An 11,547-nucleotide genomic window follows, 5' to 3' on the forward strand; every position below is an offset into this window, starting at 1 on the left:
TTAATCAGGAACACACTCTATACATTGTTAATGTGGTAACAGACTATTCTAGCTGCAAACGTCTGTTTTTTTAAATGCAATATCTACGTAAGTGTATAAAGGCACATTTCCAGCAACCACCCCTCCAGTGTTCATTGTGTTTTCTAATTATGTTAGAAAGCTAATGGATGATTGGAAACCTTTTAAAAACCCTTGTGAAAGTATGTTAGTTTTAATGGAATACACTAAATTGCCTGGGTGACCCCAAACCTTTGAACGGTTGTGTACATAAACATATTTGCCAAATATAGTACATTTTATAGTAGCATTTTTTTCAACCAGCCCTCTTCAAATCAAATGACTTTAAGATGAATCAGTCTCTTTTTCAGTAAGTATCTATACTTACAGTATGGAAGTTGAATTTCTTTTGCAACTTTTGCATACTTATTGAACATCGATCGAAAGGCCCTGAAGACTGAAGAGAAAAAAAAAAAAAAAACATGAAAAAAAATTACCAGTAGGTGGCGAAACGCACACACGAACCAGTGTGTGGACAATTGTCACTGAGCTTATTTTGGATTTTAATTTTAAATTGTACAAACATTATTAGTATTTAAATCCACAACCTGACTCTTTTTATTTGTATTTGAAAACATTTGAATTTACAAATATCTTTAATTGTACGGATGTAGCATTCGGAAACCTAATGTGTGTCCATTTTGCAATTTCTTATTATAGTGTTGAAATAATACTGATCAGGATAAAAAATTAAATTAGCAGGACGTTCATCCTTGAAAATCTAAAGAGTAAAGATAAGTAGTGCTCTTCTAAATGAATGCTCAATGTCTAAAGCTGGTTTATGAATTCGGAATAATAAACACACTGACAAAAAAAATGTAATTGCACCCTTACGACACAATCATCTTATAATGTGAAACATTTTCTAATAATTTCACACTTGGATCAACTCAGTTTATTTACTCTATACTTTAATTATACTAATCAAAATGTTGTCATTGAGTAACTTTGTTCCCTTCTTGTAGCATCATAGAAAAAAAGACTTCAGCGTACTAAATAAAATTACACTTTTCAGTCTCATAACAGGCGTGTGAGGCATTTGTGTGTGTGTTTGTGTGTGTGTGCGTAAGGGGGTTAAGAAGGTGTGGCAGGAGCTTTGAGCTGAGGTCACTTTGTTCCATCCCCGAGGAGGCGAGCAACAGTGTGGGGGTGGCTCACTTCCCCTTTCCCCTACCCTGCCACTTCCTGTGAACGCTGCAACCGTTGACCACGCCCGTTTCGCCCCTGGCCTTCAACCCCCACGTTGCCACACACACTCACACACTCGCCCCTATTTGTGCTTCCCCTGCCAAAATACACAATCATATACTATACACCCAATAGCAAATCTATCTGGGGCGGTCGTCAGGGATAGGATTACCTCTCTCACACACACAAAAGTGAAATGCCTTCACAAATACTATGAGATTTTTCGGGTCTCACATTTCCAGCATTGAACTCCTCTCACACATTACTGATTTTTTTCCTCGCTCGTAATGTATACGACTAAAATGTTCTCACAGGCACACAAAGTGAAAAGCTCCCAAGCCCACCAGTAAAGTGATCTGAAACATTCAAACACACACTTCTCACACTCAGAAATGAAACGCTCTCACTCACATTTCTGAAACGATCTCACATGTAGAAACTGAAAAGATTGCAGAAGGGACTGTTAAAACTCTCTCACCCGCTATTGTAATGCTAACCAACACACTTACTGAAACGCTGTGATCTCTAATAATAATAATAATAATAATGCATATTTCTGTCTTGTATATATAATCGATTAAGGATTTCAGTATGGCGTGAAAGCATTTGAGTTGTGCGTGTGAGAAGTAATCCTGAATTATTTTTCTGATGACCCCTCAAACAATACAACCCTCACACCTCATCCTCCTTCTGAACCTCTCTGCCTTGACAACCTCCGAGGCCAACTTATAATATCGAGTTTTCTAATGTGTGTGTGCAGGCATGTCACTGTGCACAAGTACGTCCCATTACCACATTCTTGTGAAGGACGGGCTCTCTGAAGATCTTGGTTTCTGGTTAGCAACAGTGGAGTCATGCAGGCAGTCGAGTGAGTGCAGTCGACTGGCTGCAGTCCCCCTTAGAGAAAAGTCACGGGGAGTCCATTTTGCCACTTTTCATGATTTAAGGCAAGGGTTCTCAAACTTGTTTGGCTCCAGGGTCCCCATACATCGGACACAATCCCCTTATTTTTATCCATCTCAGAGGGCAGCCATTTTGCCACTTGCTGTCGACTGAAAATTACATCACAGTTGCCAGGTCGCAACCAATCATGGCTCAGATTTAGATAACTGGTGAGCTCTGCTTGTTTGTGACCTGAGACCTGGTAGCTGTAATGTCCTTTTCAGTTGACAACAGGTGGCAAAATGGCCACCCCTGATATGGACAATAACGGGTGAGGTTTGCTGTTTAACTCATATTTCACAAACACAACATTAATCAGAATGCAGCATATTATTATAAAGAAAATTTGGAACTTGACTTCTTCTTTAAATTTGCTCATGTGAGGTAAGGAGTAAAGGAGTGATAAAAACATAATTTATTGCAATTTTTTTTTTTTACCCCTAAGCTGTCACTGAGGTCTGAAAAACAAAATCATTCTCAACATTGCTGTCAATGTGTTTTGATTTGTCCGACACCTCTTGGAGTGACATTGTCCTGATGTGCCTAATAAAGTGTCTACTGTAGGTGAACACGATACTGATCATGCTTAGGTTTTGCGCAGTGGGTATGGGGGACATGTTCCCATCGGGGAAGGAGATGGGAGGGATGCACAGAGTGAGTGAATGTGGGGGAGTGAGCCAGTGTGGGGGCAGCAAGGCCATCTGGACTGTGAAGAGGCTGAAGAAAAGGAGTGTCTGTGTGCGTGCATGTGTGTATACGCGTGTGAACAGAACGAGAGAGTGCGGACACCAAGCAAAGACGCGCATAGCTTTAACTCTTCCAGCTTGTGTGGGTCAATATCACTACTCTGTGTGCACAATTATTAGGCAAAATTGCATTTTTGAGGATTAATTTTGTTTTTGAACAACTGCAGTCCTCTCGGTCAACCAAAATGTTAATAAACCCCAAATGTGAATATTCAAGTGAGTAAAAGTGAGATTCAAGAACATGTTTATGTATGCACAATTTTTAGGCAACTAAAATGGCTATGCAGAATTAGTATGCAATTAAAGGAAAAAAAAGAAAATTTGAATTAATTGTTGATTTGTTTTTAGAGTTAATTTTAAACCCACCTTTAACTCAAAAAGGTCCAACCAGCTCATCTTAAATACCAGCCCATACCTGTATCTTGCTGGCGTCTGATTCGAAGTGAAGCTCTGTGGCCGTTATTGAACCAGCCTCGGGTCCAGCTGGTCCGTCAAGAGTCACATCAGTCCATAAGATCTTTGAAAAATCTGGATTCTGATATTTCCTGGTCCAATCTTGACGTAGCACTGGAGGATAATGGATTCCTGGTAGCTTCATGTTTGTTTTCTCAAATCTTTGGCACTTTATTTGCATCTTTTTTTCCTTAACACGTTTCTTGCGACATTGTTGACTATTTACAATGAAACGTTTGAAGGTTCTGTGATCACGCCGCAATATCTTAGCAATTTCAAGAGTGCCGCATCACTCTGAATTTTTGACTTTTCAGAGTCACTTAAATGTCTTTTCCCCCCGCATTTTTTCCCTGAAGAAAAAATAAAAAACTGCCTAATATGCACACTGTGATATAGGCACAACCACTTAGATCAGGAAACTGAACCACATCACACCTGGCCTCAAATTTCATTATTACACAACATTTCATTATTAGATATTGTAAATAGTGACCTTTATAAAATGACAACATGATGTCCTCTGTCTAAATACAAAACATGTCCATTTGTTGTGTTTTGTACCGTGATAGGCGAGTTGCATGCATCAGCCCAAACTGTCCTTGCATGGTCAGTTGACCCCCTCCCTTCCCCCAACCCTTCTGACCCTGTTCATTGCACTTTCTCCCATCCCCCGTTTGTTGTTGGTCAAATCAATAACACCCTCAAGACAAACTATCCTCCAACGTTCCTTACCCCGCACTTGTCACCCTCCTCCTCACTGTGAGGTCATCGGGTCTCACAAGTCTGCAACTTTATGCTCCGCTAGCCGCCCCGTCCCTCTCCATTCCGCCGACCCACTTTCCCTTTGCTCCCCCGTCTGGGTTTTGTCAGTTCTACAGCTGGCGTGAAGCAGCTCTTGGATGGCGTATTGATCTGGGTTTCTATTCACCTTCACTCCCATCCTCTCGCCTCTTCATACTCCCCAGTGTGCTGTAATGCTCCAACCTCTTTGATCGCTGTGTTTGTGTCTGTCTGTCCGCTGCTTTCGTAAATGTCTCCATTTACTGTAAGCTCCACCATTTGTCTCACTGTCTAGCACACACACACAACACACACAACACACACAACACACGCACGTTCTTGGAAAGGAATCTCGTTTCCCACAGATGTATTACAAACAACGACTGTAGTCTCACTTGCAGATCTCATTTAACACATTTGTCAGGTTGGCAAGTCTTTGTCATGGCGTTGCGTGTTTGTGTGTGCGTGTGTAATCCACATCTTCTTTATGTGGGTTTTGTGTATGACTTGTTTACCCCCCCAAGGCCATCGTTGTTAAATCGTCATTTTGGAAAAGCACGCAAGTGCAGCACTTGGGTGTTTGGTGTTTTCAGACCTTTCCATCTAGCTTGTTGAAACGCGTGCAACAACAAACAAAACATATCGCTGAAGGGAGGGAAGATGATGTATAGAGAAAATATTTCCAAAAACAAATTAGAGGAATTGTTGAGGTGTGTACGTGTGGGTGGGGGGCTACAGAACCAGTGACCTGTGGATGAAGGGTGGGAGTAGGGTGGGGCTTTGAGAACCTATTCACCCAAAACAAAGCTGCTGAGTGGACACAAATTAAGTCAAAACATTACAAGTGGCTCACAGGGAAAACAAGCAAGCACATGATGCCAAACGTGGGTTATCAGTTTCTTTCACCTTTGACCTTTTTCTTCTCTGTGTGTGTGTGTGTGTGTGTGTGTCACACACCCATCCACCTACTCAACATTCAACAATCCCTTCAGAAAACAAGACTTTGCTCAGCGCAAGGTCTGTCAAACTGAGAAGCTAAAACCTCCTACAAGCGTGACCCCCACCCCCAACTTGTCTTCCTCCAACTCTCCCATTCTCCCTCTCTCATCCTTTTATCGGAATCCCGTTCCTTTCCTCCCCCCTCCCCCCCCCCCCCCCCCCCCCCCCCCTCTTCCTGCCTTCGATTGCCTCATCTGGCTTTCTTGTTGGTTGCAAGTAAGCAGCTTAAACACCTACAGGGTGTGACATCAGGGCCCCACGCGCCTCCAAATGCAGTCAGTGCAGGCGGGAGGAAAAAAAAAGAGTGTTTTATCCATTTATTCTCTCAGTCCCGCTCTGCCTGGCACGGTGTGGTTAAGGCAAAGCCAAGACTGTCCTCTCATATTAGGCCGGCATGAGCCTGACAAGTCCTCATAACCCCGACCCAGCACCCACCCCCGTCCACTTTCCCTGCTCCCCAATCTCCAAGGTGATTATGATAAAAACGAAAGACGGCCCCAAGAGATGGGACCAGCAGAGATAAGCCAGGAATAAGCGGAGGGCATAGGGGGAAAGCAGAGAAGAGGAGGAAGAAGGTAGTGGAGATAGAAGATGTAATAAGGATTTAGATGGATGGATTGATGGACAGAAGGGCGGATGGATGGATGGATGGATGGATGGATGGATGGATGGATGGATGGATGGATGGATGGATGGATGGATGGATGGATGGATGGATGGATGGATGGATGGATGGATGGATGGATGGATGGATGGATGGATGGATGGATGGATGGATGGATGGATGGATGGATGGATGGATGGATGGAGAGCTGGATGGAGAGCTGGATGGAGAGCTGGATGGAGAGCTGGATGGAGAGCTGGATGGAGAGATGATAATGGTAATTTGCTGTGGTGTGGAGTGGGTTCATGACCCCATGCAGTCAGCTGGGTCAAATCGAACAGCAGCACTGGGCCCTAAAAGGTCATTAAAAGGACAAGAGAGGTTTGACGACGCAGGGAGGCGGGGTGGGAGGACGCTGTTAACCCCTTCCCCTGCTTGCTTGCCCGCCTGCAGAGAGGAGAGAGGAAATGTAGCGGAGGAGAGGAGATGAGAGGTCACGTTATGGTAGCATAGCAACCCAGGTTGGAGTGTGGGCTGAAGCGAGCAACAATATGTAATATCGCTGAGAGGTTAGACAGCTTCGAGGAACCTTTCAAGATGCATGCGGAAAGAGAGGTGCACTTTCGGCACACAAGAGGGGGAGGGACGCCAACAGAGGAGGTGGGGGTCGCAGAAACTCGGTCGACGAAAGACAAACGCCAATCCTCCCATTTTCCTCCTCCTCTTCTGTCCATTTCTCTTTCATTCCCTCCTTTCTCCCTGTGCTCAGAGCATCGTTAAAACAAGTGGAGTTGTGTTCGGAGCGTGGGGCTACATTGAGACAGTGACCTCCGCAACGAGAAGACGTTTTTGCTTCGGGGAAGAGAAGGTCGTTTTGTGCGCCTCCCTCTCTCACTTTCTCTCTTTATGTCTCTTTTTTTTTTAGTTTACTCCTACCATTTGCAGTGGAGTAAATGAGACTGGGAGGGGCTAAGAAAGCAGAGAACAGGATCAAGAGGGTAGACATGCAGAACGAGAGTAGGAGATCACGAGCCTCAGAGGGGGAGTTTGATGTAGGATACAGAAAACTAATAAACAGCGGGAGAGGAGCTTTGCTTTTCATATACTACAGTATTGAGTAATCATTTAGAATCATTGTTAACTTGAAATTCTCCAAATCCAGCCTCTCTGTAAATATTCTCTGGTCCTCATGAAAGGAGACTGATTCTCTTTGTGCTTCATCAAAAATAAGACTTTTGCAAATATATGCTTATATGATATGATACAGTATTGATATGATTGATTCTACAAAAGGAACAGTCCTGTGAGGTGAGTCATCAATGCTGACCAGCAGCATCCAAAGGCATCTTTCTTTCTTTCTATCTATCAGCAGCCTCAAAGTCCAGTGGGTGAAATGAGGACAGCCCCCTTCCCTGCATGTCACTGTCACACAGGGGGAAAAAAATGTGTGGGCAGTAAGCACAAATACATTCCCCTTATCCTCCACATGATGACAAACATCCTCTAAATCCAATAACCTCCATTCACTTGCCTTCCCCCGATGTCACTCTCTTCCAGCGCCCCGTTTTTAACACCTTCTGTTTCTTTCCCTCCCTGGCTTCCTCACGATCAATAACGACCTCGGAATCTCGAAGTTTCTTTTTCTCTCTCCGAGGGACGACTCCTCGTTTTTGCCACTGCTGATTTTAGTGTCACTAAGCTGCACCTTCACATATTATGTCTAGCACCTAGCGCCAAATATTCCTTTGTGAATCCCTCCCGCAGCCCCCTGCCTGCACCTGGAAGAGATAGTGTTCTTTCAGCCGCAGGCTCTGCTTTCAATACAGCCAAGGCTGGGATGGCACAGGCCGCGCACAGCTGTTCCCGCAGTAAATTGATAGCAAAGGGTCGTGGATGGCGGCTCGTGTTATTTTTGTGCCACTTGTAGATTTTTGTGCAGTTGCAGTCGCTGATTCGCATCATACATCCTCCCGTGCACTGCAAGCGAAAAACTGTGACCCTGAATTGAGTTTGAAATTCCCCACATCCAGTATACTCTGCTCTGCTTGTTTTTTATTGAACCACAAAGACATGGCGCGATTGTCAAAGAAGAAGCAGATGGCGTCAAAGAGGAGGTAACGGGCGAGAGGTGGAAAGTGGATGCTTTGAGAGGGGCTCTTTGCAATGTTGTTGGCAATGGCTGCTGGCAACCTGGCAACACACACACGGTGGTGCATTGAGATGTGGTTAAAGTCATAACTCCCAACCATGTTCCAAACTCCGCACGCTGATGAAATGAATGGAAATCCTATACCTCTTTTCCAGCCCCCCCCCCCTACCAGAAATGTGAATTGTAATGGGGAATTATACACTAACACTCCATAATAATGTCCTGTAATGACATGATTAGGCATTGTGATTGTGAGCGTAAAAGGTTGTTTGTGCGACAATTTCGGGGGCGTTCCAGTTCCTCCTATTGCCCCAAAGACAGCCGGGATAGGCTACAGCATGCCCACGACCCTCGTGAGAAGAAGCAGTTGAAAAAAAACTGTTTTTGTCGCACTGCATTAGTTGAGTGGCCATTGTGCTGCTCCTTGTGGTGTGCCTACTTTAGCCACTTGGGGGCAATATAAGGCAGACAGATGGATTTACTGTTCAGAGCTGTCTCAACTCATTTGAGCACATCAGTTTGACACTCATATTGGTTGTTCTTTGCAGATGATAAAGATTATATGACTGTGTGTTCTACTATAGTTTCAATTGGTGCACCATTTGTGTTGAATCTGTTACTTAAAGTGTTAAGTAAAGGGCTATATAAATAAAATTGACTTGACTTATTTACATTGTGCATTTTATACACAATGTGCTTTACATGATGAAAAGTACAACATTTAAAAGCATTAAAAAACAACAACAGAGGTTTAAAAACAGTACAGAAATAAAAAAAAATCTTACGAAAATGACTCAAGTTTGAATTAGGCAAGATAAAGACATTTTTTTTAACTGAGTGGCAGGAAACAACCTTTTGGATTTTTTTCTTCCCACTATTTGCCAAACTGCTGCTTGATTAGAAGTGTGTTGTTAGCTCGATGGTGCAGCTAACACACAATTGAAACACAAGGTAAATTGTACCAAACCATACCGAGTTGAGCTTGACAGAATCATACCATTTAATGGAAACTGCGTCCGTCTGCACACAAGCTCTGTTTGCCCCGCACCCACCCACCCTCCTGAGTGGATAGCTGTGATAAGTGTTCACAGGATCGAATAGATGTGTAAGTGGCCCTAATGAAGGGTTGTGGGGATGAGTGAGGTTACGGAGGGCGGCTGAGGTCACGCTTGTCATGTCAGCCAGATTTGAAGGCCACGATGGCGTGAGAGAGCGCGGCTTTGCGTAAAGCAGCTTGTTTCGGGCAGGGATTGTGTTAGAAGACCCCGCTTACGGCGGGGAAGTACAGAGACCCGTGCTCAGGCATTACAGACCTGCATCCTTAATCCACATGCTGTTATCGCAGCGTTATCCGGCCCTTCAGTCGCCAACAAGCTGATGGAGACCGTGCTCAGAGCCCTGCTGGACCGTGCTAACGCATCACTCTTGCTACACACATTAACACATACATAAACATTCACACATACATACACACGCAGTCACGGTCTTTTGTGATCATGCTTAATTTCTATCGAATTAGCGACTGCAGTTCCTCATTATATACACACATGCATCAGGCATGCACAACTGAACTTGAGCTGAATTGCTTTTTCTACAAAGATATGTCCAGTTGTGTTGATCCTTTTGAAAAACCTAAACCCAAAATATTTGAACCCAAATAGGCTTGCATTCGTCAAAACCTACTCTATTAAATATTGTGTTTGTGGACAAAGAGTTAATCATAATTAATCATCAACATAATTCCAGTGTCTTGCTGAGTGGGCATTTTCAGATGTAGGCCGGAGAAGACGTTTAAGCGCAAGTAGCGCCTTGCTTGCGATTATACAACGCTGTTGCAGTGTTGGCTGACAGATTGGAGTGAGCAATGGATTAAATAATTCCATCCTGTGTACAGTACGGCTGTCAGAAGAAGTGTAGTGCAAATTAAAAGGGTTGTACATCAAATTCTTGATCGCAAACAGAGCTGCAAAAAGAATTTCAGATTGGCTCACAACTTAATAAATATATGTTGATGATGTTATGATCATGTTTTTTTGCAAGTAGAGCAAGTAGATGCAATGTTTTGAATATAAACCATTTTTTTTAATTGTAAATGCTTTGTAGATTTAATTTTGCGGCAGCTGATGAAGAAAATATTTAAAATATAACAAATTTAGAACTAAGAACTTTAAGTTTGATATCTTGGGTTTTGTTGTCTTTTACGACATGTGACACGTCACTTTGTCAAATGACACTTCATCCTTCCGCCACCACCGCACCATCAAGTAGTGTTTTTCCTATGGTTACCACCAGAGAGAATGGCTTTCCCTGAGCCCCTGATCAGTCCCATGGCAACCGATACCACTCGTACCACCCGTGAGTATGCCACAACACAATCATTCACATCTATTGTTATTGCTATTGTTCTTCTTAATATTGTTGTTGTGATTATGATTATTGTTATTCTGATTATAATATCATCATCATCAGTAGTACAATACAAGACAGCAGCTGTAACAAAGATAAAGCAACTCATATAGCAATGGGACAACCACAAATGCACTAATGTCACCAAGCAATTTCAGTTTAAAAAACTTCCCATTTTTTCACCCATGTTATCATGTTGTGCTTTTTTCTTGAAATATGTTTTTATATATCACCATGAAAATAAGACCACCTATCTCTACATCACTGCGAACCTCACATTCCAAAATGAATTAATTTGAAATGTGTATATCGCTGGCGTCTGGAGGAATGATGATGATTTTGGTGTCCACTTTTCAGTTTCCAAAATCATCATCACTTTGACAGATTTGTTCAAAAATTTCCATTGCATTGTGAGAAAGAGAAAGCCATTTCAAAACTTTAGATTAGTCAATAATTTGTCAAAGTAACACTCACATGTCTGGACTGACCAAAAGTATAAATTAATACTATTAAATTGACCCAAATGTAATTTATGAGGTTTTGGCCAACGCCATCAATACGTTTTAATTTTTAAATGTTATTGGTTATCCCCCGAAAATTATTATTTTAATTTTTTTCATATTTATCTATTTATTCCTCAAAATAATCTATTTTCCATCCTTCGTTATAGAATTTATACTTTCTGTGACCTTTTTATTTATTTGGTTTGTAAAATGTATCCCCTTGCTCAATCAATATTGCTTATATATATATATATATATATATATATATATATATATATATATATATATATATATATATATATATATATATATATATATATATATATATATGATTGGTAGAGATAAAGAAGACGTGTGGGGGAGAGAAAAGAGAGGTGAGGGGAGGAAGAGAGAGTATAATGGGGAGGAGAGGAGGGAGGGAGCGAGGGGGAGGCTCATGATTGCAAGACACGGAAGAGCAGGGGAGGGAGAAGCTGGGAGAGCGAGAGAAAGCGGGGCTGTGGAGTGGGAGAAAACACGGGGAATTACACTTGGCAGAAAAGACACGCATAGGAGAGGACAGAGCTTTCCGAGTGGACATCCCTCCCCCCCACGCCCCACTGCACTCATCCTCCTTTACCGTGTTGTTTCTCGGGGCTGTCACACCACATTGGACTCGGAGGGAAGCGACACCGATCGCCGTGCAGCCCGGAGCCCATTCAGAGCCCATGGGGTAACAGG

At 42.8% G+C, this 11,547-nt stretch overlaps 1 protein-coding gene across 4 annotated transcripts in view; it reads left to right on the plus strand.

Moving 5' to 3' along the window:
- Window positions 1-11,547, plus strand: part of zbtb46 (zinc finger and BTB domain containing 46) — a 67,340-nt gene that overhangs the window by 2,099 nt on the left and 53,694 nt on the right. For 2 of the 4 annotated variants that reach the window (XM_049752027.2, XM_049752023.2), the window contains exon 1: window positions 11,251-11,546. The exons of 1 other annotated variant lie outside the window; for it this stretch is intronic. Coding sequence is in view for 2 of the 3 variants with exons in the window: in XM_049752023.2 (XP_049607980.1) it covers window positions 11,264-11,546 (283 nt within the window). In the remaining variant the exon portion in view is untranslated. Of the gene's footprint in view, window positions 1-11,250; window position 11,547 lie in introns of those variants that run through there. One more of the 4 variants, XM_049752030.2, reaches the window with a different exon arrangement.

The sequence above is a fragment of the Syngnathus scovelli genome, chromosome 2 (genome assembly GCF_024217435.2).
Source record: "Syngnathus scovelli strain Florida chromosome 2, RoL_Ssco_1.2, whole genome shotgun sequence".
Lineage (NCBI taxonomy): Eukaryota > Metazoa > Chordata > Actinopteri > Syngnathiformes > Syngnathidae > Syngnathus > Syngnathus scovelli.